This window comes from Zosterops lateralis (assembly GCF_965231275.1).
Source record: "Zosterops lateralis genome assembly, chromosome: 4".
Taxonomy (NCBI): Eukaryota; Metazoa; Chordata; class Aves; order Passeriformes; family Zosteropidae; genus Zosterops; species Zosterops lateralis.
In genome coordinates, this window is record NC_139765.1 from 38021688 (window position 1) to 38048414 (window position 26727).

Here is a 26727-nt window from a genome sequence, read left to right on the forward strand (position 1 = left end):
CCTTGCTTAGCTTCCACCTGACATTCACATCAATATAACAGCTTCATTAGTCTCTCTCTTTTTAACACTTTCTTAGAGTCTAAGATGGCATTCCCTCTCATGAGACATACCCTGACTGCACAGTGCAAAGTAAACCTTTTAAATGGCAGCCTTTATTTGCTTTTCTTGTATCTCCACCCACAGCATAAACTGTGTCTGCAACTGGAGCATCGGCAGGTTAACCATCATTAAGAACAATTACTTTGGCAATATCAACCATGCATGGGCAGCAACAGCATTTGAGCACTTTAGCAAATATACATCAAAAAATGCAAAATTTTTTGGAAGTTTCCAAAGAATAAAAGCACTGGAAAGGATAAAAAGGGGTCCTTGCAAGGAAGGTGCCTCTAAGTTTAACATATCAGAACAGCATCTCAAATAGCCCTCTTCCCCAAAGTTTCTGGTGTTTGACTGTTCTCAGCAGGACAATGAAAGACAAGATCTGTCCCACAGTTCCTGTACTCTTAATATATGCAACAAAGTATCAGTGAAGATTGGAATCCCTGAGCTTGAAAATTTGATTTCTACAGGAAACAAACTGCCACACCATGTGGATGTGAAAAGACTAGTAAGAAGATAAGCAGACCAAAGGAGCTAGGCTGAGAAAATTAAACTAATAAAAATTTGAGAGTCTTCAGATCAGTCTACGAAGTGAAGGAAAATGCTACCAGAAGCATCTATGGAAAACATTTGTATAAATATCACTGACTAATATTCTGTTGCCAGTTTTCCCTAAAGCTCTCAAATAGAGGCTACTGCCTCTAAAACATCTACTATACTTTTCCCATGAGAGTGTTCAAAGCTGCCATTTTCTATTAGATAGAGCAAGGGGTAAAAAAAGATGGGGGAATAAGAAAGAAATCCCAGGAAGAAGTATTGCTGCTGTACTGCATGCTCACAGCGCTGACTGACTCATTCTTAAATGGAGGGCCAAAGCTTAAAATGTTCCCTGGTTCAATAATCAGCCAGTCTCATTAGCCCAACCCAAGGGATTAAGGCTATGAGACAGCCAACTTCAGCCGCTGTACTTCAGGGCCTCCCAAATGCTACCCAGCCCATGCACCTCCGTGAATTATGCTTACAAATCCAAATAGGTCTCCTGACTTTTTTTACTGCATTTTACCACTGCCCAGCTTGCTCATGAAAAAAAAATTAAGAAAGGTCAGTAGCCACAAATTATGTTAAAGTTATTGGAAAACTTCAGCTCTGTTCTTTTCCTTAACAAAATAAAAGAGTCTCATTCACTCTCAAAAAAAAAGAAATCCAAACTAACCACAAGATCACTGCAGGCCTGTAGGTGGTGAGTTCATAAAATGGTAAGCTTTTGAAGGAGAAGACACACAGAGATGAGAGCAGCTTCAACTGACCTTGCTTGTGAGGAGAGCTCCTCTCAAGAGCAGATATGGCATAGAGGAGCTGGCAGGCACACCAGCATTGCTGTGTGTTACAATCCAGCACCACTCAGAGACACGTGTATGGCAGAGCTGTGTCTGAGCTAATAAATCTTGACCTGCAACACAGCAAATGACCTGGGACATGATGCTCTGCTGATAATGCTATCCCACTTTCCATTCTAGATCCTGTTAAGGGATCCTCATGCTTGTACCTGCACTGTACTCCACTGAGAATTACTCATCTCTCCCTAAAAAGAGCAGATGAGCTTCACTCATTTTATGCCAACACAGGAATGGGGTCGGGTCAAGTATGAGCTATGCAATAGCTGTAAACCAGCTGAACAGCCATGGTTCTCCACATCCTTCTCCATTATTTTCTGTATCAGGACACTGTAACACAGACCCCTCAGCAGCAGCCAAGGCCACTCCAATGATTTTCTCTAATTCAAGTTTCACTGATGCACATTCTGCAAAGCACACCCACGACTCTGAGAAATGACCCTTGTTTGAATGCTGATTTTTACTGTCATTTATGCTGAGATGGCTAAGGACTTTTCACACTCTTGAACAATAGGCATCCTGAAAGCTCTATGAATGTTTAAAAAAAAAAACCAACAAACCAGTTTAATAGGTGGTGGCCTCTGAGCTCATATAAATCAAAGCATCTTCATCACACTCAGGAAAGTGCAGACATTTTGGAACAAATTCCAAATTCTAGGTTACTGAAGGCTTGGGAATTACGGAAATACATCAATTTACAAGGTTGCTCACATAAGAAAGCCATTAAGTACAGTAAAGAAAAAATGTGACAGCATTTCCTGCCATTTTGGTCCTGCAGCTTCAGAAGAAAACTGAGATAAAAAAGCAAATACAAATCTAAAGGTTTGTCTGCATTGAATGCTGCAACGTTTTAAGAGCTGATCTGCAGTGCATTTAGTCCCACTTTACACAGCATCATCACAATTATACAGTCTCTCTAATTAAGTTAGCGGTATTTCTAGACCTGATCATAGTGGATACATTACCTAGCCCTGCTAGTTTAAGTAACAGCAGCTTTCCTAGCTGTACATTGCACTGCATTCATATGAACATATTCAAGGACTTAAAGCTTACAACAATCAATATCTACACAAATATTTAGAAATTAAAGGAATGGATGAAACAATAACACCCTGTGAAAATTTCTGACTCATTTAACTCCTGTGATAAGAGTTAGCAACAAATTAAGATCATTCTGTGGACACAAAACCAGAATTCCCAATAGGTTTGTATATCGTAATCTAATCTGAAAATGAGCTCTGGTTCAGAAGTTTTCTGTACACTTGTGGATTCTGAGATACATTTACTGAAATGAAGAAGCTGGAGAAGAACAACCCAGAAAACAAATGTATTTTCAGCTGTACAAGGTGTTTAGAGGCCATTTGCAGTAATTTTGAGTCATCATAAACAGCCAGTAGCCCATTATACTAGTATGAAATGCTATCCAGAATGTTGAATTTTAACTGGGAGGGAAGGGATTTCATTATTGCTATTATTATGATTATTATATTACTTTACTGCAAACAGTATTGTACTGTATACACAGTACTATCGGTACTGTGGAGACACAGCATTCATGATTACAGAGTCTGTGATTCCACAGTCAGTTGTGGAATTCAAGAAGAAAATTCCAGCTTGCAAACAGTTTGCAGATGTTCAAGACTTCATTAAAAATACATTCTCAGACCCAACTGGGAACAAAATGCAAGTTTGCAGAAGTCTTTCAGAGTTGTTGTAGATTCCTTTTTGTGTTTTGATTCCAGTGCAGGCATATCCCAAAACAACTTCCATTTCCATTGTGAGTTTACCACAAACAGTGCAGCACTGTGCTAATGCATAATAACTTGGAAAATTTTATTTGGAAATAAAATGGAAAATGTACTTCTTTTTTTATATATAAAATGAAATTGATAAGTTTGCAAAAAAAAATTTTTTTTTACTATTACTTGAAATTAATGTAACTTGGCCCTGTAGATACCACCACTACAGTCTATAACCCTCAGTGCTAGCTCTGCTTTCACCACCCAGAACTTCAGCTGCCTGCATGCCCAGGTCCATCTCTGGTGTTGCCTAGCTGTATGAATACTTAAGAGTTTAAAGGAAGTCTGGAGGGAGATAACAACAGCTACACACTGTTGTCAGTACAGAAAGTTACAGACTTTAAGATTATTGAGAGACATCATCATTAGGTCAAGGATTCAAGAAGAAAGTACCAACACAAAAGTATAAAATCATAGAGTGTGGTCAGCTGGCCCCACTGGGAATTATCACCTCCAGTCATCACCATCAACAGCGTTGACAGAGCTGGTGGAAGATGGCAGCTCAGCAACACATCGTCTCTAGAATGGAGCGACACTGAACAATCCTATCCAGCCAATGCCTGCCAGGCCAGCAAGGACTGTGAGTGGTGGTGAGCACACTAAAACAGAACTTAGCAGCTCATTAACTCCTAGATATCTTTTGTATGCATTATCAAACAAATAATTCCTTTACACTTTTAAGATGAATGTATCCTATATGCAGAATCTTTTTTATACCCTGCCCAAACAATGTAAGAGTGGCTGAAACAGGCTTTACCTTGGCAACAACAAAATTCCATTACTGGCAAAGCCAATAACTAAAGAGGCATTAAATATCTAAGTCACACTCATTCTCAGGATTTTACAGAATCAGGACATCTCTGTCTCCTGCAATCAACTAATAATGAAGTAATTTTTCTTTATATAAATACAAGAATGAAATACAAAAGGCATGTACTTTATTCAAAACACTGTCTGCAGTTAGCCATACTGGGCAATTGTGCATTGCCAAGCACTGATTTGATTTTCATTACACTGCACTGACAGCAAAGTCATTTATCTTTTCTGCTCCCAGTCTCCTTTTATCTTTTCCGTATGCTTCTGTACTTTTCCTCTGTCCTGCAGTGTTGCTGAATGCTGATGAGCAGAAAATGGTACAAAACCACAGACAACCTCTTTCAGATTAAAGTTCAGGTAGGAAGGTCCAACTTTTTCCATTTTGGGGTTTCCAAAGAAGCTGTATATTTGGCATTGTCCGGGTATATAAAGATCAGTTAAACACTTCACTGGCGGTTCTTCTCTAGAACAGACAGACTTTCAAACAATTAATGATGTTTCACTCATAGTTCTAATATCTTTGCCATTAAAAACAGAAAGTATACTCCAGTCACTGTAGCCTTGGATATTTAAACAATAAAACAAATAATTATAAAAGGCAGTTTTCCACATAACAGAGCCATGATTTTTTAACTTTTTTTATTTTGCATTCAACTTGTTATCTTTTTCGATTACTAGCATACCATAAAAATCAGGAGAAATGGCAATATAAAGAAAAAAAAATCTTCCTAGCTTGATGGTTCTTATCTTTTATATGTTAGCATCTCACCACCAATGGGCATACTACTGACAACTATCAACTCACCAGCTGAACTTGCCATTATTGGTTTGTTAGTATTGGATCAAGATTGCTGTAACCTTGTTTCTCAGCAAAACAAAACCTAAATATTTAGTGTCATGAGAGACAATACATCCCTCTTGAAATAAAGTGGAATGAAAATTTGTTCAAAAAACAAATATAACAGAATTACAGTCGAAACACTATAGCTGATGCTTCATAAAGCAGACAATTCAGTTGCACTTCAGATCCCAAAGGTCTCTATGCTGTCCATGTCTGTACACAAGTATCTGTACCTCTGCTGTCAGGTAACGGTAGTCTGCTCAGCAGAGTTTATAGAACCTAAATAAGGGTTCAGAATACTCCTGAACACTCCTGATACACTGGCTAAAATGTACTCAGAAGAGCTGAAGATGTTGGTCAATCTCAGCACAACAACTGCAACTGCTAATGTTATCAGACTTCTTACATAACAGTGACCTGAACCATAACTACCCATGACTCCTAACAACAACCACCTTTATATTCTCTATTCACCTGATTAGGCATATATATTATCACATTATCAGCATCTTTTTCAGCAAGACATTTTAGTCACCTTACATAAAAGTACCCTGCCACAAAAAAGAAGACGCAACTGCCATCTTCTTGTCAGTCATGAACTCTTCTTATAAGTGTCACAAACCCTGCCACAACAGCAGAGATAAGCAATAAGGAATGTGTCCAGTACCAAATGAGCAGAAAAGTGTCCAGTCTAAACAGAATTAATCAGAACAGTCATATGTACTAACACCAGTCAGTGCAAAGAAACATTAACAGAAAAACATAACCCTAACTATGCATACACATTAGTACTCTACATTAGCTATAACTCAGACAAGAGCTCCTGGGAATCACTGTGGCCAGCTCTCTGAAAATGTCAGCTCAGTGCTCAACAAATATTCAACAGGCAAACACAAAGTTACAATAGATTAAGGAAAGAAAAACACCCAAAAATTATTATGCCACAGAACAAACTCAAGCATATAAACTTTGAGCACTGTAGACAGTTGTGGCACCACCCCTCTCTCTTGTTCAGTGTTTTGAACAGGCACTCTATTACTTAAAATGCACAGAGAAAGGTGATAAGAATAAGAAGAGATGGGAAGTGAATTCCATGCAAAGAGAGATAAAGTACTTTTGAATTCTGAAAAAGGACAGCTAAACTATCTATAGTCTCAGGACTGGCACACAGTAAATGGAGAACAGTCAGTCACTGATCATCACATAAAAAAAGAGAGAGAAGACAACGAAAATGTGGGATAAATGCATTTAAGTAAATGAGACATGTAAGTAAAATACAGATCTTGTTGCCACCGATTGTCAGAGTGTGAAGTGCAACAGCTTCCAATCCAGATAATGTACAGAGAGCAGGTCCTTTGGTAGGCATTAAGTCAGGGTCACTGACAAACTAGAATTTAGGAGTAATGAGTTTAGGAGACTGATTGTCTTCTCTAAATTGGTCTCCATATAGGACATAGGAAAGTATTGTCCTCTGTGTTTGTTTACATTAGGTGTGTTGTGTTTTTTAGTAAATACTGGTGAAAAAAATCTCAGTGTAAACTAATGTAACTCAAAGACCAGCTCTGGCTGTGAGTCCCTTAAACAGCGCCACTTCCTTGTGGATAACAGGACTTTTACCTTCAACTATAGTGACCAACACAGCTAGACTCCAGAAAATAAATGGGAACAGGTTCTTAATAATCAGGAGGATGAGCCACATACATAGAAATGGTAACATCTCACTCTTCTGAAGGGTCTTGCTTGTAATTCATACATACACACTGGCACTAACTTCTCCATCTGGACAATAATGACAGCAGCGTGGATGTGAAAGACTCATGGTTAGAGGGATGCTTCACAAAGTTAGAGAGTTATGGTTAGTCATATTTCTCAATGACACCTCCACGAGTCATCAAGAGTGGCAAAATATCTTCACAGAGTTTTATATTTTTCTTTCTCCGGATTTATGATGGCATACCACTAAAAAGGACAGTTGTGCATTTCCTTCTCCTCTCAAATTAGATCCACAGACTATCCACATATTGGACGAGATGGTTCATTCGAAAGGTCATTAAATTTTTTTTAGTCTCCCATTGGATAATTACAGGCTCACTGTCCAACCACAGATCACTAGGTTTGACAGAAATGATACAGCAAAGTGTGCAGGCAAGGGAGGGGGAGGAACAACACAAGTCTGTTCAGTAGTAGCTTTCAGCTATGCTGCTTTACTCACAATGGTAAAATGCAATTTCTGGTTCAGCAGTACTACTTGAACTTAGTCTCCTGAATAGAAAACACACAATTTCTTGGACCTAAAAGACAGTGAGTCTGAATTGACTAGAAGCCACAAAGCAGTCACCAAAAAAGAAAGAAAATCACATTAAAATCTGTGGTTAGAGGATGTTACAGCAGAGCTAGTCCACGTTCAGGTGACAGAACTCAAAAAATATGGAAAAGCATTTCAACTTGTGACAGAACTCAAAACATATGGAAAAGCATTTCAACTTGTGATTGTAATTACAATAACAGCTCAACTTGATGAAAACATCCCAGCATCAGTCTCCATTTAAGAGGAAGTATCTTTTGGAGCAGATAGATTCTGCTGGGAAATCAGTTTTGTTCTTTTCCGGACTTCCTCATGTAGGTACTGCAAGGTGTCATTGGACTGGTGAGATCAGTTATGGAACAGAATGTACAATTAAATGTATTTAAATACTTCAAATGCTGCTAAAGCACAAATGTATATACAAAACAGCACTCAGGATATTTCTTCTTAGCCATCAACCCTGAATAACAGAACTCTGAAGCCAGGCAACTCTACACTACCAGCTGCACTATGATTCACAGATCCTTTTTATCCTCACAATACCTCATGGTAGTATAATCATTCCTAGTCATGTATGATTCATCAAAGTATTTTGTAGTAAAGACAAATGTTATAATATGCCCTATTGTAACCATGCAAATTACTTATCTTCATTTCCATACCTAAATTATGCTTTCGCTGAACTTTTTTCTGCTGCTCAAGCAGCTCTCATGTTCCAAGCTAGTTCAGCATTTCAAAGTTGTTTCATAGCAAGGAGTCCTAAGTTTTCTGGGAGGTGGCCTTCTTCATCCCCTTTCACTTTCTCAAGCCTCTTTATGCTTTACACATCACTGTTTTGAGAAGGTTTGCACTAGGTTCTTAACTCCTAAGCTACCACCCAATCTCCTCTGTATGCCTCACATGTTTCCTGTGGACTTAAGTTAATCTAAGCTCACTTGGCAGACTATACAGTACTTGCCTCAGCAACTGTGAATGACACGTCTTCTGTGGATCATCACAAGCCACAAAAACACAGAGACACAAGGAAAAGTTTCAAACTTCCTGTTCCTACATCAAGATACATATTCCCAAGGGATTCATCTTTCTGCTCTCCTGGGACCTATTAACTCTAATATACTCATTCCCATGCTGTCCAAAAGAGATGTAATATTTTTAAGTAAGAAAGTTAATACAGTCTACTTCCTAATCCTCCACCTATTAACACTTTTTTTTTTAAGTGATCATCAGGGTCAGCAGGTGACTGCAGTGCTATTTTAGAATGGCTCATATTAACTGTTTAAATGTCCACTGCAGACCTAATGGTCTTGGCTCAGGAATAAACATCCAACAACCCCAGAGGAAGTAAAATAGAATACAAGTACAAACCATCACTCCACATTTTATAGTTCTAACAAGAAATCACAATGAAGATTGAATACAACCTGAGCATGGCATGAGAGAAGACTTCTAAAGAAGGGCAGAATGCTTCTTCTGCCTCTGCTGGCACTTATTGCAGAAAGGTTGTATAGTAAAAGTACTGTGGACTGAAATAAATCAGATATTCCCTCTGATCACCCTGTTCTTTTACTTTGGAGCTGCGTATTTAACATGTTAAACATACAGAATTGCTATGAAATAAAAAGCAAAGGTTAATGATGAGAAGAAGAGCAAGTTTGGGCATCACTCTCTTTCCATCCCCCAAAATCCAGTTAGTAGAATTTCAGCAAGAAATTGAGAGAAGAATGAGAAGAATTATTCCTTTAGTCTTGTGAGAGGGAAAAAAAAAAAAAAAAAAAAAAAAAAAAAAAAAAAAAAAAAAAAAAAAAGTATGTCAGCTCTGATGCAGCAGTAGCAAAAAATCTAAGTATTTATGAATGTCTATGCACTCATATATACAACTTTGAATTAAGCAGTACATCTCATGACTCACTGGCATTACCCCATACAGATTTGGATTTCTATCTGAAAAACAGACATTCACCTATCAGACAAAAAACCTAAATTTACCAAGCTTTCTCATCAGCTATAAATCACTTTCCCTTTCTCATATGGTATTTTACGTGCAAGAATGAACTCAAAATAACATTATCAAATTTCAAACATATAGAAACACTTTTCAGCAAAACAAAACACAGCATGATGTTATTATTGTTCAGCAATGGTCTGTGATTTATTTAGCCAGGGGACTGAAGAGCTACAATAAATGCATGTGGTATGCAAATGATTCAGTAGGTATACTTTCTTTGAAATTATTCTATAAGAATCCATTTCCCTTCTTCCTCCTCCAGCTTTATTTCCTCCACCTTTTATTTCCTTTTACCTTTATTAACTGAGGTACTAGTTGCCATCCTGAGGATATGAACTCTTAATTGAGGTTCCAAGCTGCTGTGACTACCAAACTATCACCACGCTTGGGAAAAGGGAGGTGAGAGGGGGGGAAAAAGTGTGGGTACCCCAGAGGTAAATGCTAATAATCACCTTTTGCTTCTTATCCTCTCCCCCACTCAGTCATTTCAAATAAATAAAATATTAGTTTTCTTGTACTGTCCCACATAGCCACACAGCGCCACTACATGCTGTGAAATGCATTGCTAAACATTTTTCATGATAATCCACTGTGGGACAACTTTTTTTTAATGAACTTTAGGTCATTTACCCTTCAAAGAGAAACATAATCTGCTTTCAAATTACGCTGTTCCAAATACAAAGATAACACACTCAGTTCTCATTTCTAACTGCTCTTGCTCGGTCTCAACAGCATTCAGCAGCCAGAAAGCTGCCAGGCAGGAGCAGCAGAGGATCTCCTAGGGGTACCATTCAGTGGAACCATGCCAACAGAGCTGGTTCTCTGGCACCTGTCCTCACCCCAGTGCATGAGAGGCATGCCAGGGGACAGGGCCACGTGCCGAGCTCGAGCAGTTGGACAGCCACAGCAACCACTATGAGCTGGAATAAACTTGAGAATGAGAGCATTGCCTGCAAGGCAGTCAATCAGCCTCACTATTTCCACTGCTGTAGTTTGCCCTGTGCAAATAACACCCCTAGAGAGTAGCAGGAAAGGGCATGTGAAGCCATGGAAGCTAGACTCTGGAAAAGCACTTACACAAATTCACAGAATATGCTGAGTTGGAAGTGATCCCATGGATCATCAAGTCAAACTCCTGGTCCTGCACAGCACCAGCCCCAAGATTCACTCCATGTACCTGAAAGCATTGTAAAAATGCTTCTTGAATTCTGTCAGGTTTGGTGCTTTGACCCTGGAGAACCTGTTCCAGTGTTCAAGCACACTCTGGGGGAAAAACCTTTTCCAGATATCCAACCTAAACTCCCTGACTCAGCTTCATGTCATTTCCTCGAGTCCTGTCACTGGTCATGAGAGTGAAGAGATTGGTACTTGCCTCTCTGCTGCCCCTCATGAGAAGGCTGAAGACAAATGAGGTCTTTCCTCAGTCTCCTCTTCTCCAGGCTGAACAGACCAAGTGACCTCAGCCCCTCCTCACAAGGCTTCCCCTCAAGCCCTTCACCATTCTCACGGCTCTTCTTTGGATGCTCCCTAATAGTTTAATATCTTTTTGATATTGTGGCACTAAACCTGCCCCCAGCACTCGAAGTGAGGCTGCCCCAGTGCAGAGCAGAGGGGACAAGGACAATCCCCTCCCTTGCCCAGCTGGTGATGCTGTCCCTGATGTCCCCCAGGACAGGGTTGACTCTCCTGGCTGCCAGGGCACTGCTGACTCGTGTTCAACTTGCCATGGACCAGGACCCTGAAGTCTCTTTCCATAGCACTGCTCTCCAGCTTCTCATTCTATTCCAGCACCTGATTAACAAAAACTTTCAAAAAAAGTACCAAAGTGTGAAAGCACCCCACCAGAACAGCAAAAGAGTTCTGTCAACCCTAGAATACCTTAGAAGAAAATCAAATTGACTAGGTATTCTACTAGTAAAAATGGGAGCAAGTACCATAAACCTCCAAGCAGCAAAAAACAGTGGGACAAAGGCAAAAATGAGGTGGCATGTGTGCAGGTTTTCCAACACGAAAACAGGTCAAGGCAAGCCTAAAAAGGTGAATTACAGACATCTGACTGACTGTTCCCAAAAAGGAGGGCTTGGACTGGCAACATGCATGAATCTCCAAAATGAGCGGTTACTTTCCCACCACTGGCTATAAAAACTGGGAATAACCAGGGTGTTTCTTGTTCCTGTAAGAAAAATACGATTAAAATTTACCTAAACCCTGGAGGAAACACTGGTCATAAATAAATAAAAGCACATATCACTCTCCTTCATCAACAAATACTGTATCTGTCTGTCAACTAGATGTCAACTAAGTCTGTAATCCATTTTCACTGCATAGAGCACAGTTACTACAGTAAACTTACACAGGAAAGCACTGGCTTGACTGACAGATGTTCAGGCTGGTGCAGGAATGTGCTCATCTTTACATTGTTCTGGAGTGAGATACCTCCTACAGATTATTTGGCACACCATTTTTGCTTTTATAGGAAAAGCATGACTCTTACAGAAACACGCTAATAGACTCCTGCTACTTCCTTGGATGTCAGAAAGCAGAATTCATGTTGATGCCAAGGACAGACGAGTAAGTTAATGAAGTCATATATGACAACACAACACAAGAAGCATAAAGAGACATGAAACAACATAGTGCAAAAAGCAGAGTGCAGCTCAAGTGTTCAGTCTTGACTATGAGTTGCATTGTCATAGCACATACTACTAAGCATATGCTCATTAGCACATGAAAGGGAAGGGAAATAGAGTCTCTTCTCTTACATCTCCCTCCCTTCCTTGCCCATAATGTGGAAAGTAGGAGGAACTGCAGGCACTTCACTCTCCTCTGGGCAAATGGCAGGGAAAGAGTGGGAAATGCTAAGTCTCAGACCTTTCTTTTCTTTCATTAGCCAGCAGAGACCCAGATGAAGCAGCTACATGCTGAACTGCTCTTGAATGTACAGAATTACAATTAGAAAGCTGTTCTGACACCCATCAGGCCAGGAATCGTGCTGCCTCTCTCTCCTCACTGTAATTTCAGCAAGCCATAAATGTACAAAACAGCCACAAATTAAGAAACTGATTTGTGCTTTTTGACAGTCTTCTTGCTACTACATACAAAGTACACCACTGCCCCCAGATACTTAAAGGTGATCTTCCTAGCCTAAAACAAAACAAAACAATGCTTGCAAACTCAAGTCTTTCAATTCAATAGCATTATTTGCAGAGTGCACCTGAGCATTGACAATAGTAAAACAAATATCACATTTAAATACAGCATGTACTACAAGTGCTGATGGAGAGTAATTTTTAAAGGAGTAAGCACAATAAGTGTACAGTGTTTTCCTAGTGCATTCAACTTGCAAATTCAACCAGAAATCAATAACAATGGAGTGCAAGTTTGCAATTTATGCTTTTAACAAATTCCCTGGCATATTCGGTTTTGCATGGATGCTGATCACATAGTTTTCTGTTTGTTTGTAGCATGTTTTATAGCTACAGCATTTAAAAATTAATAAACTAGAAGCTATTTTCAATATACAAACCTGAAAAAGAATGGGTAAACAAATATTGATGCAGAGAATCTGAAAACACTACAATGTCTTTGGATTCCTATTGTATTATAACACAGCTTCCCACTTAAAAAACAGTAGTAAGCACTGAACTGAGTAAAGGATAGTTTCAGAACCAGCCTGTTGTTACTACAGAGAAAATTTCACACACAAAAAAGAAAGCACAAACACACCTATCTATAACCATGTGTACTTTTCTAGCTCAATGTAATTGCATACTTCCCAATACACTCTTTCTAACATGCATTTTATTTTTAACTGTTTGATGAAAGCTGTTCTGAAGAAGGCAAGTCTGGAACATTATTAATAAAAACCAAAAACAAATGTGCATCATTATAAGATTCACGGACATATAAAGATTAAAGATTACAAGCCTCCATCATACTAGACTTTAGAAATATGCCTGGTACTTCCTGTGTTAGCTGTTACCTGTTTTTCAGATAAACGTGTGGCCTCCCAGTGGTAAGTGATAGGCTAACAAAAGTTACTTTGCAGGGCTTCAAAAGTAGAGCAGAACTCTGGAGCTGGACTTAAATTCAGGTTGCAGAGGAAAAAAATTTTAATTGAAGACCAGTTCCACTTCTGATAGCGAAAGCATTCTGCTGTAACTAATATGTTCACCCACAAAGAATTATCTCATGTATAATTGCTTCAATGCTGATTAATAAATAATAACTGATGAAGAGATTTTGCTGGCAGTTACTACCATCAGCTGAAGACAGGGCCTAAGGAAGAGCCTCAGGCTTTAATCCAGGTAGTCATCAGCTGACAGAAATTGCCTGGTCTTGAGGTCATTCTTGCTATTAGATAAAAACATTAATACATTTTTCAAACACAAAATAATTTTATAAAAGTTACTGGCCGAACTGCATAGTAAGTGCATAGTTATTTTAAACAAGACTGATACTTTCAGTCTTTTCTAATGACTAACAAATGGCAAAACTCATCGTGAAAAAAGTTATTCTGCTGTTCAACATGGAGGTTTTTTCTTTTTTTTTAGATTATTACTAGAAGTCAGCTCTTTAGTCTTCTCAGACTGATCACCACACTTCAGACAAGGGAATGCCCAATACAGCTGTCCAGCTGGAAGCACTGTACTATATCCAGTCATCTTGTCTTAAGGATGTGAATAAAAGCATGGTCCCATACTGGAAGTAAACCAATATGAGCTGCTGGACAAATTCTGACCCAAATCTGCTTATGTGACTCTGTTCACTAGCTCTTCCTGGACAAAATTAATTTTTCACTTGCGCAGAATCAAGCAACTATTGCTACATGGGTCCCATTTTTGAGACTACTATATCTTTTTTTAGTTAATATATTAAGCCAAAGTGAGTGAGCCCCCCAAGCACATGCCTGAGCAAATTCAATGCCAGGACCTTTATGCAGGCTCTCTGCAAGCCAGAAAGCACTACAGAAACAGCAATTATCTTACTTTCCCTTAGCCAGATTATTAGAGCTCCTCCGCATTGGCTAGGGTAAGACTTAAATGTGCTGTAAAGCTTGTGAACATTAATTACATCTTAGATAAATACCAAAACAAAAGCAGTGCAATAAAGGTTGACTTTATTCTGGTATAATTTGTTAAGATCTTTCTTAGCATTAAGGCCTTTGTATCATGACAAATTACTCAGCATCGATGGCACTACAATAACATTTAATACAGCTGAAGGCAAAATGCGCCTGGTCATAAAGGTCTCTTCAAAATGGAACATGCATGAGTTCAGTCAGACAGTGGTGGTCCTACCCTGAAGCAGCTAACCCAGCTGTGGTCAGGCACACACTGCCAGTCCTGCAAAAGGTGCTGCCACCACTTTGGAATAGAAGAAGGCGTAGGAAAAGTGAAACCACGCAAAATTCCCCTTTAGGTACTGCCTACTTTCAGCATTTCTCCTCCCACTCACCACCACCCAGCCAGATAGCCACTTTCTTTCACAGCTGCTGGTTCCCATCTGCTCTGGTACTGTCTGCACTTATCTCTTTAACCCCTGCACCCACAATTCCTCCTGATTTCACTCCTTTCCATGCACTTTCTTTTTCTGTTTTTAGCAAATACTCCCCCTGACAAGAGAAACACTTAAGCATTGCCAGTTGGCATTTTATTTCCATACCTATCTCTACATCCCATCCATAGCAAAAAGGAAGAATAGAAGATGAACCTCTCAGAAACATCTTTTCCAGCAATACATGCATTACCACTGATACACTATGTGCTCCCTCCTTCCACTAACTCAAAGAGAAAGAATTTACAGGGAAAAAAATGAACCAAAATAACTTACGAGACACTGAAAAGCCATGCAGGAAATAGCAAGTTTTCCATGTTCACTTGACAAAGAAATGAAAACAGAGGGTTTGGAGAATAGAAGCACTAATCCAAGCAGGGAAAAAATAAAGCAATAGTAGGAAAAGGCTTGGTGAATTGAAAGCACAAATAAAGGCAACAATGAAGGAAAGAGACACAGAGATGATGTGACAGACAACATAATCCAACCAGCAATATTTCTTTTGCTTTTAAGAATTACTGACAAAGAAGGCATGATGCATGATTAGGAAATGCATCATAAGACTAGAAGCAAGCGAGCATGTGGAGGTAAGTGGAGTTTTCTAGATTATCATACTGTCCAAAGATGACAGCACACAGATCCCATTATTTTCCCCAGCTGCAGCGGGTACAACTGCTAGTAGAGCCATACACTGATCAGCTAAGTCTGTTTGCAAGGGCACCCCTCCTCCCCCAAAACAGCATTATCTCAGGCACCACCCTGGTAGAACTACACTGCTCCCTAGTCCATAGCAGCATAGATGACTGCGCCACTGTCCTTTCCACAGAAATAAAGTCCTTGCCTAAAGACAAAAGCAGTTGCAGTGATTTCCTATAATCCCAGCTGAATCTGAATAACATATTATATACCTGTAGTACATATAAAAAATCAGTTCTGCTTTTAAATTACCTGATCTGGAAGGGATGTGGATCAGACCCATATGGACTAAAGAGTTATGGATGTGACAATTGTTCACATCTACTATAGGATGCTCCTAAAAAAGAACTGCTTATCTTAATTCCCTTTTCCCAATTAATTTTAGTGTAAGAAATAAAAAAAAAATCTTCATGCAAGAATTATATATGCTATAGCCATGTAAGTATTTTGATTGGCTACCTAAGCTTTCCAAAAGGCAGTCTCTATTTAAAACTTGACTTGTATTGAATGTCGTGCTTAGGTTTAAACTAATTTTTGAGGTCAATGGCATTCTTTGAGAAAAAATGAACAGTTAACATTTAAGCAATTTCGAGGAAAAAATCTGCTTTTCATCTCATAACTACTTCTATTCCTCTGAGTTCATTCACCTTTGACCACAGCACTTTATTAATAATGGTCAGCTGGAAGAGAAATGAGATTATAATCATTAGCATGGTGTCAAAATTTGAAAGGATAGACCACTGCCCCTAAAACGTTTTGTGAACCAAAACCAGGTTCATGGAAGTGCCAAAAGAAAAGCAAAAGTATATGCAAGCTGGAGTCTTTTAGGTATCTACTAACAAATACAATATACACTGCGTTAATTAAAATGAAGATTCACCAATATAAGAAATAGCCTATTAAGATGCTTCAGCTGAAGATCTGAGTAACTTTCATGAAAATCCATTCATTTTTGGAAGCAAACTTACTTTTATTATACATTTAAGTTAACTGTCATGGATATGGGGGTAACTATATTTTAGTAAAAAGTGGATTTGAAGGAAACCAAGAAATTTGAAATTTCATGTGCAAGGATTCAGACAATTTCAAATTCACCCAGTAGCGCCCATGAACGCCTAGCACTGCAATATAACAGACTCAAAAAGATGGATTACTTCAACAACTCCTCTGAAAGAATGCAGCTCTGAACTGAAGTACTTGCTGTGAGCTCACATCTTAAAAGACAGTCTTTCAACAAAACTGAACCATGATAAAAGATGATCAGATCCCAAATGGAACTGAAAAATAGCAAGATATATTTAACCAATAAACCAGTGCAAACTATTTTGGTATTCCTGAGCATTAATATACCTCTGTGGTAAGGGCTTTATGGAGAAACAAGAGCTAAAACTCTAGATTAACCAAACAATTTTATGGGATAGAGACTATCTAACTCAATCTATGTAGGATTTTGGTCTTCAAATTTTCATGAAGATTAACCTAGTAATTTTCATAATTGTTGGCAAAGTTCTGTACAGTGGTACTGTCAAGCTAGTGGGAGGGATATACATATGTATCTCCACATGCTGAGCCAACAGACTCAAGCATAACTATAAGGCTCTAGTAACCATAAATTCCTAACAAAAAATATTTGGATTTTTTCTTCAGATTCCAGGTAAATTAAAAATCTTGAGAAAAGTTTTGGGAAACATAAGAACCGCAGAAAGTTATTGACAAGAAATAAGTGGGCCTCTGTTTTCAAGGCATCAAATATATTCAAGCAGCAAAATCTATAGGGTATGAGCTCTAAACACTACTACAGAAAAATGAATTAAGGAGGAAGTTGGTTGTGTGTTCCAAATTGATGGTCCTGAGGTCCATCCCCCATGTTCCAAATAATTGGTTATGCCAGTAGCAGTGACAGGACAAGGAGTAACAGTTTCAAAAGTGGGCAGGTTTAGGTATTATGAAGAAATTCTTAACTGTGATGGTGGTGATACACTGGAACAGGCTACTCAGAAAAACTGTGGATGACCCATCCCTGGAAGTACTTAAAGCCAAGTTGGATATAGCTTTTGAGCAACCTGGCCTAGTGGAAGGTGTGCTTGCCTGTGGCAGGGGGTTCAGAACTAGATGGTCTTTATGGCCCCTTTCAACCCAAACTGTTCTATGATCCTACGACTATTACGTGTCAGGAGTTCCCATATCATTGTAAGTTAAAGCACCTCAGGAGAACCACTTCCTAGTCATATTTCCTCCTTGTGTGGTGCCAAAGAAAGTGTCACAGTCTGCTGGTCATGGTATAAAAGGGATGAAGAAGGGTCCCCAGTGTCCTACCCAGCTGTTCCAGTTAAAAAAAAAAAAAAAAAAAAAAAAAAAAACACCACCACTTTTTTCTTGATCCCTTCAGGATGGCCTAAATGAGATATGCCAGTGCTGTCCTGGGTTTACCTTCCATCAGCACAGCCTTGAATTCATACTAGCACTCTGGTAGTAGCACAAGAAGTCAGATCAGTTAACTGTTTTGGCTGAAAACTTACCATATTTTCAGTTATTTTTCAGGTCAGTTTTCAGCCAGATCATATGGCCGTACAGAGCTGATGGCTGACACAAGGAAGGCCAAGAATACCTTTGGCTCAGAGAAGGTGGATCAGCTCCCTCCACTGCAGCACAATGCTTATACTGGCTCAAAGTGTTTAAGGTGGTATTTCCTGATATGAGCAGTCTGCAGCCCCTCCTCATGTCCACAGGCTACAGCACAAAATCAAACAGCATATGCCAAAGTATAAACCCCTTTGCTCAGGTTACAGCTCAAACTGTCTTCTAGTCCTCTACTTCCAGAACCAGCTCTGTTTTGTTATTCACATCAACTAAGTAGGAAGGGTTTCTCTGTATGTTCACCTGAAAAATCAAGATGACAGTGCTGTGAAATATTCTATTAAGTTGACAGCATTTCTCATGTATGTTTTGGCTTGTTATACAGTTCTGAGCTTGATATTTGTACACAAAACCAAAACTGACATAAATAAAGGATTTTCTCTCTTTTTTTTCTTTTTTTTTTTTTTTTTTTTTTTTTAAGGCATTTCTCTTGGAATCATGCCATACTTGCAAAAAACCAGCTCCAGAAACTTAGGGCTTCCATCAACCTCAGGAAGCGCATAGGTTGCAAAGTCCTGCTCCTGAGCAAAAGATCTAAGAGCGAAATTACTGTATCAGCCTCTTGAGCTAGCATACAGCACACCAAGGGACACATCAGTACCAAAGGAAAAAGACTGGAAACATTACCAGTATTACCGTTTTAATAAGCTCATGAACACTGGTAATGAAAAGGCTACAGGAAAACAAAAAAAGCTTCCCAAGAAAACCGAAGTGTAGTTTAACAGCATATGTAAAAGTTTAAAATTTCAACTAAGCTAACCATTTAAAAAGGCACAATACAAACCAAAAATGTTAGACAAACCTCCAGGAAAGGTCCCTAACAATACCTATAATCATTAAATAGACCAGCAAATTTAAAAAATACTAATCAAGAAAATATTATAAGCATTTTCTGGTACAATCCCTTTACAAAATGTGAGAGTTTTCAAGGTAATGAAATGTATTTGGTACATTAGAAATACTTACAACTACTCCACTCTTGGTGACAGTTTCCCGGTATGTAAAATTGCACACTGCCCAAGCCAGGTAATAGGTGGACATGAGAGGGGTCTGTGAAAAGTGATCTGTAACCCATCCATCTTCCTCAAAAACAGATGTTTCAACTGGCATGTTGGACAAAGATAAGTAAGTCGCTTGATGTCTGATGCTGATTTTGAATGTGGCCTTGTAGATGGGCTCATCAAAGCAAGGAAAGGCTTTTCTGGCATGGGTAGGAGAAAACTGTGTAACACCAAGAAACCTAGAAAAGCAGGAAACAAAAATAAAACTTGGTTACTAACTGTGCCTTACTAACTGTGCTTAGCATTTGATTCATAGACATACCAGATAAGACATTGCTTGACCACTGTGGTTTAAAAGGAGGAAAAAACTACAGCTGTACAAAATACACAGTGTTAGAACACTGCTTGATCATTTTCTTACTACCTCTACTGCAATTCAATAGATACAAATTAATGGTCCACAAATTTCCTACAAATTTGTAGACACCACACTGACATTAAATAAATCAACCCTCACTTTGCATCAAATTTCATATTCTAGTAGTATTGCTCATCAATATGTGGGAAAAAAAGTGAGCCAGTATTTGTTATACAATGTAAAACAAGCACACTCGGTTCAAACCAGGTTTAACAGCCTTCAGGGAATTCACTCTGTCCTGAAACACTGACAGGGAGCTTTACCTTTCTTTGGGCATGAGAACTCACGGTCACACAGTGCACTCAGGAGGGTCATTGTTTTCCACTGCTGATTACTTCTCTACCAGCTGCATGTAGGTCTGGGACACAGTACTATAATAGCACTGCTATGTCTGTGCACATCCAAAAAAAACACTCTGTGAACTTTGCAGAATCACAAATGCAAGCAAACGATTAAACCAGCACAAAGAATTTCACCATTCTTCTACACATGCATTCCTTTTCTGGTGTATTTTATAGAGAGCAAATCCATGTTCTCAGTTAATGGGTTAAATTATGGAAAGACCTCTGAAGGAGGTAAAGGTATTTATTAAGCACATATGGGAAGAATGGAAAGGCTTTAGCTTGACGATAAAACCTGCAGCTGTTTCCTTTAGAACTAAATAAATTTTGATCCAGATACAGAATAGGAAGTTTTCTGGATGGAGACTTATATTTACACATTTGGAGAAAACCCATGATCTCTTTGCAGAAACAAGAAGCTACACTTTAAAAGGTTGAATTGTGGAGTTTGGTAAGAGTACTTTCTGGAGGCATGTAGAATGAGAAAATTACCATGGGCCAACCATGTAAATCTGAAGATAGCATGCATGTAGGCTTTTCGAGTGGTATTGATTCATGTCTCACTTTCCAAGGCTTCATCTGTGGAAATAACTGCACAGTTTTAGATACCAGGCAAACATTTATCAAAATTTTAGAGGCTGACTAATCATGTGTTATTCCTCTGAGGGAAAAGGATGGGTGGATAGCTTTCATGTAATGAAAATGGTGGCACCTATTATTAATCAGTCTATAACCATTAATCTGCAATAAGACACTCTAACACTGACAGAGCAAAAAACATACATAGCCTATAGGGAAAATAAAGCCTCTAATTAACTTTTTCTAAAACTTTTTGGATTTTACACATATCTTGGAGGCAATGAAGAAATAAGTTTATTGAAATGTTACACCTTTTTCTTGCTACAGCACATGACAGAACTAGATATATATTTTCCAGTGAATTATCACCTCTTGCAAATAAGGATGACTTTTTAAAAACTTTAAAAAATTTTCCTCCACTGGAGCAGTTATCACCAGTCTTTTTTCTAAAATAAAAAGCCTTTTTTGGCTAAAAATTATTGAAGGAATTCATCACATTTTTCTTGCTTCATTACAAAACATGGATTATTAAAACCATCATTTTGGATAAGGTTGCTAAATCTAAGGTAAAAAATTGGTGCCAGATATCTCAGTGTTAATCCAGAAAAAATCCCATATTATCAGTGGATTTGCACCACAGCAACAAAGCCAAATCAGCCAATTAAATGAAGCAAAGCAACTTAATTTATATGCAAAGTATTTCAAGGGGACCTGATTCTGCAATCTAGGCACACTCTAAACAGACATCAACAGAAGCTTCAAGTGAGCATGGAAAACTGTATTGGCCTGTTATTAATAAAGCAAGAATGATGAACTTTCCTCTGCAATTAACAATTTTAATGAGTTCTGACACACAGGTAAACACATATTTAGGAAATACTGTTCATACTGTGATACTCCCTAAATAAGGAAGCTTCCCCTTGTCCCCTCCCCACATCTTCACCCCATTTCTCAGAGATCTTATGAGCCATCTTTTAATACATATTAGGTCAGTGAAACAATCCCTTCACCAGGCTGATAAACTCTGGTAAACTCTTCATCTTCTGTGTTTTCACAGATAGACAGATATATCCACACAGCCATAACTGGGCAAACACAGGGCAGTCAATATTTCATACTAAAAATACATCAACTACCAATAATAGTGATATTTATAACATGTGCATTACTATCAAACATCGATTTGCTTGTTGTGCCGTGAAGCAAAACAAACAAAATCTTAAAACTGCTTTAAAAACCTAACCATTTAGTTTTAAAGAAAACAAACAAGCTAAACCCAAAACATCCTCTCTGTTTATCTATTTTGCTCTGTGTTCAAGTAAAACAAGCAGACTTCTATGGCATGCCAAAAGTGAAGGGCCGGTTGACTCTCTCATCCGTCTCTTTACACATCCCTCTGGGTACCAACACTTTTATCTCCTGTTCCCAAAAATATCACAATAAAAGGCAGTATTTAAGGGAATGACAGGCTCACAGTCTGCCTTCTCAGAATACCCATGGCGCAGTAACTTGCAGGTGTTTTAATTCCATCTTGTCTATTAAAGGAAGATGTGTTTCCTAAACAACCTTATCTATTTTGACATCTTAGTTGTTACAAGACTAAATAATATGTCTTTGTTTAGTCTGTGTGATATAAGAATTTTTTTTTTCCTTTTCACTTACGTCAAAGTTTAAGGTTCATTTATATTATGCCTGCATACTCATTCAGTACTCCACAGTAGCTCTGTATTGTGTTTCTGTTGATTACTGTCAACAAATTCTAGCACATAATGCAAAGTAAATTCGTAGCATATCACTTCCATTTTACATTTCAAGTACTGTAGGAAAGATTTCAGTCAGAAAATAAATACTTTTACGCAGCTTTTACATTTCAGGCTGATTTACAGCATTCACCTGTGAAGGCCAGAGAAACTAACTTTAGGGGAGAAAATCATAAAGTGAAGGCATTAGTATGTTTGTAATGCCTCACAGCAGAGTTATTTGCTCCTCATGTACAACAAAAGTGAAAAATGATGGTTTGGACCCTTTTACAGCAAATACTACTCCAATGAGGCTGCTGTATTTTAATTGAATATAAAGATGTCAAAAAACCAAAGCCCTGCTGGAACAGCAAGGTCTCCCAGAGCATGCAAGTCTGTCTGTCTATCATAACAGAAGCTGGCCATGTTCAAGGATTAAAAATGGTTATATGTATCATATTCAAAATGGGTTATTAATCAGAATGCAAACTGTTACTCTAAGAGCATTCTCTGATCAAAAAAGTTCCCTGATTTAGAATGGGTATTATTCACTTTATACTATAGTGAGCCATGAAGCCTGTGACAATTGAAAAGGAAAAAACACTTCTTCTCTTAACACCTGAAACTAAAACCATGCAATAACTACAGTTTTAAAAATGTTTTACCAAAAGAAATGTAAGTGAGCTGGTGTAAAGGAAAAACGTGCCACTGATTTCAATACAGCAATGCTACCTTAAGGAAAGTAACCATCCTGCCCATGAGTATACTTAAGTGTATTAGAAACAAACTAATTTGTATCTGAAAAGTCACACACAGAGCACTGCGAAAAACATTTTACCATCGCCTTCCACCCTGTGTCCTAAACTATCCTGATGACTGAAACAGTGAACAGACCTGTTTTTTGTTGGTGATGGTTTCTAAATCTTAACTAGGGGATCGGTATGGAAGTGTAGTACAATAACTCTGGAGAAATGTCACTGCCACACCTATTTGACAGCTCAATTATTCCTACACAAAGTCAAAGTACATGAGAATAATAACTGCTTAAATAACTTCTCAGATTTGTAAAGTGAATTATACCCCCTGCTGTTAACAGTATTTTGTTTTTTGATTTGCCCATTTCAATATAGGTCTGTAAGAACTCCCAATTACTCCAACCATTCAGTCAACCGTGATAAAAGGCATTTTATCCACATCTTTTCTTACAACTGTGCTTTTTCAAATTTCCTTTTTATTTCACTGTGACAACAAAATGCAAAAACTTAACTTTGATCCTGCTTGTGGTTCTAATACCAGGCTTTTTAAAATTGTCGGTAATCATAGTAAAGAAAATATGTTTTAATAAAAGGGCTTTTGACTTAATTCGGTTAGGGTGCTTTTCATGTCTTAATATTTTTTGCCTAGTTCTTCCAACTATAAAATCTTTGTTTCACTTAAGATTGTTTTCACAATCTAAAACAGTAAGATTCAGGAAAAGAAAACCAGATATTTCAAGAAAGGACAGCTTAAAAAGAATCCAATTCTAAAATTATAAACTGTCCCAGAACTAGCAAGAAGTCTATCCCGCCCTCTTTCCTATTGCAAAGCCTCAATGTAGTTAGAAAACACCTTTATTAAAAAGAAAGCCTCTGTAACTGGCTAAACGGGGCCCTCCACAGTAACCCTGCCTACCGCAACAAGGGCCTCGACAGGGACCCACGGGGCTTTAACCACATGAGTAAACACCGATCAAGACTGAATCTTGCTGTCCGCAAACGTATCGGGTTTGCGGGGTCACAGGGTGTGAATCTCCAGCGACCCAGCTGCAACAAGCCTAAACGTATTCACCTCATGTGAAAACACATCCCACCAGGTTTTTGCTTTACCTAATAGAATAGAAACAAAGCAGAAGTCCCGCTGCCTTACACGCTGCTATTTGTCACATGACAAAGCTCTGTCACTCGAGGGTACGGGGCAGCGGGGCACAGGGTCTTTGTGGGAAACACACCCGGAGTCTCCGCTCCGGGCCTGCCCCGACAAGGACCTAGCGGCCGGTCTGCTCCACTGGTGCCACCCTTGCCAAGTTTGCTCCTCGCACCAGCCCGTCCCCAAACTGGGCTGGGGCTCGTCCCGCCCCGCCGCCGCTCCCCGCAGCCCTCCCGGCCCAGGCGGGGCGCCCCGCTACCCTGCCGGCTAACCCCGGCTGACCCCGGCCCGGCTGACCCCAGCTAACCCCGGCCTGGCTGACCCCGGCCCGGCTGACCCCGGCTAGCCCCGGCCCTGGCTGACCCCGGCCCGGCTGACCCCGGCCCGGCTGACCCCGGCTAGCCCCGGCCCTGGCTGACCCCGGCCCGGCTGACCCCGGCCCGGCTGACCCCGGCCCGGCTGACCCCGGCTAGCCCCGGCCCGGCTGACCCCAGCTAACCCCGGCCTGGCTGACCCCGGCTAGCCCCGGCCCTGGCTGACCCCGGCCCGGCTGACCCCGGCTAGCCCCGGCCCTGGCTGACCCCGGCCCGGCTGACCCCGGCTAGCCCCGGCCCTGGCTGACCCCGGCCCGGCTGACCCCGGCCTGGCTGACCCCGGCTAGCCCCGGCCTGGCTGACCCCGGCCCGGCTGACCCCGGCCTGGCTAACCCCGGCCCTGGCTGACCCCGGCCTGGCTGACCCCGGCCTGGCTAACCCCGGCTAGCCCCGGCCCTGGCTGACCCCGGCCTGGCTAACCCCGGCTAGCCCCAGCCTGGCTAACCCCGGCCTGGCTGATCCCGGCCTGGCTGACCCCGGCTAACCCCGGCCTGGCTGACCCCGGCCCGGCCTCCCGCACGGCCCAGCCCGGACAGCTCCGCCCGCCCCCGCCCGCCCCCGCTCCCGCGCGGTCCCTCAGCTTCGGCCGCCCTCCAGCAGCTCCCACGGCTGTCTCACGACACCGGCCGGCGGCTCGGACCGGGAAAGGGCTCGTAGTCCCCGAGAAACGCATCTCTGCCCTGAGAGCCGAGCCCTACAGAGATGTCCAGAGAGCGGTGGCGGGGAAGGCGAGGCCCGGGCAGCGCTCACCGGCAGCCGGCCGCTCCCCCCGCCGCAGGCCCCTCTCCGGGCAGCGGCCGAGCCCCGCACCCTCGGGCGGGACGGGCAGCGCGGAGCCCGCGGCATCCCCCGCCCGGCGCCGCCGGGTCCTAGCGCCGCCCGCCCCGAGTTCCGCGCGGGGGCCGCCAACTTTCGGACCGAGTTGCGTTTGAAGCGACGCGGCCCGTCCGCTACCTTCGCTCGCCGTGAAGGACGTAGGAGCTGCGGAAGAAGCCCAGCAGCTCGTTCTCGATGAGGGCGTTGTAGATGATCTTGAGGTTGTAACTTCTCTGCACCTCCAGGCTGCGGTTGAGGACCACGACGAACACCTGTGTCTGGGGGTAGAAGAAGGTGCGGGCCACCCGCACGCCGCCGGCCAGCTTGTCCTCGGCCACGCGGACCGCCTCGATGTGCATGCGGTGGGCGTGCAGCACGATGTAGCGGCTGGCGTTCCGCACCTCCAGCTGCACGTTCACCTCCCCGCTGAAGGTGAAGTTCTCCATGAAGGCGCACAGCATCAGGTTGTAGTGCAGCGGCCGCAGGTGCCGCGGCAGCCTCGGCCGGGCCCAGGGCGGCAGCTCCCGCCGCCGCTGCCACTCCTCCTCCTCCTCCTCCTCCTCTTCCTCCGCCGCTTCCCCGCCCCGCGCCTCCTCCTCCGGCCCGCCGGGGGTCTGCCCCGCTCCGGGCGGCTGCCGGGCCGCCCCCGACACGCTCCCGTTGCCGCCGGCCCGCGGCGGACCGTCGGCGGCGGCGCCGCACTCCTCGAAGCGGACGCTGAGCAGCACGGCGATCATGGTCACCGCCAGCAGCGCCAGGATGGAGACGGCGAAGCCCAGCACCAGGCGCTTGTGCACGGCGATGTGCCGCTCCGTGGTGCGGGGTCTCGGCCCCGCCGCCTCGGCCCAGGGTCCCGGAGGCGGCCCCCGGCTGCCGTTCCGCAAGGCGGCCTCCTCCTCGATCATCATGGGGGTGACGGGCGGGCGCTTCTCCTCCAGGGCCATCACGGCAGCGCCGCCCCCGCCTCCCGCGGGGCCGCGGCCGCCCGAGGGGGCCCCGAGCGCATGGGAGACTCCGGGGCCGGGGCCCTCGGCCCGCGCGGGACGCACCGTCTGTCACTTCCCGACGAGCCGCATCACCCGGGCCGCCGGGAGCCCCGCGGGGGAGCGGCAGCCCTCGGGGAGGGGAACGGGACGAGGTCGGCTCGGGTCAGGCAGGAGGCGGCGGGCGTTCTCCGCCGTCCGGCCGCGCAGGCAACTTGTGCGGCTGCTGCGGGGCACTTCAGCACATGCCGCCGAGCGCTCCCCGGCGCCCAGGGGAGGGCTCCGCCGCCCCGGCCCCCGCTAGCGCCGCCGTCCGCAGAGAGCTGGCTTTGCCCCGCGTCCCGAGCCGCCGGGGCCGGGGACGGGCTCCTCGCCCGGTCCCCGCAGCGCCCCGGCCATGCGCGCCCCCGGGGCGCCGGGCTC

At 42.1% G+C, this 26727-nt stretch overlaps 1 protein-coding gene across 1 annotated transcript in view; it reads right to left on the reverse strand.

Moving 5' to 3' along the window:
- TRHDE (thyrotropin releasing hormone degrading enzyme) overlaps positions 1 to 26247 on the reverse strand; it is a 219014-nt gene extending 192767 nt beyond the window's left edge. The window contains exons 1-2 of the mRNA XM_083859071.1: positions 25460 to 26247; positions 19115 to 19388 (exon numbers count right to left, since the gene is read on the reverse strand). Coding sequence (XP_083715197.1) covers positions 19115 to 19388; positions 25460 to 26229 — 1044 coding nt within the window. The 5' untranslated portion in view covers positions 26230 to 26247. The remainder of the gene's footprint in view (positions 1 to 19114; positions 19389 to 25459) is intronic.
- Between the last annotated feature and the right edge of the window lie 480 nt (positions 26248 to 26727).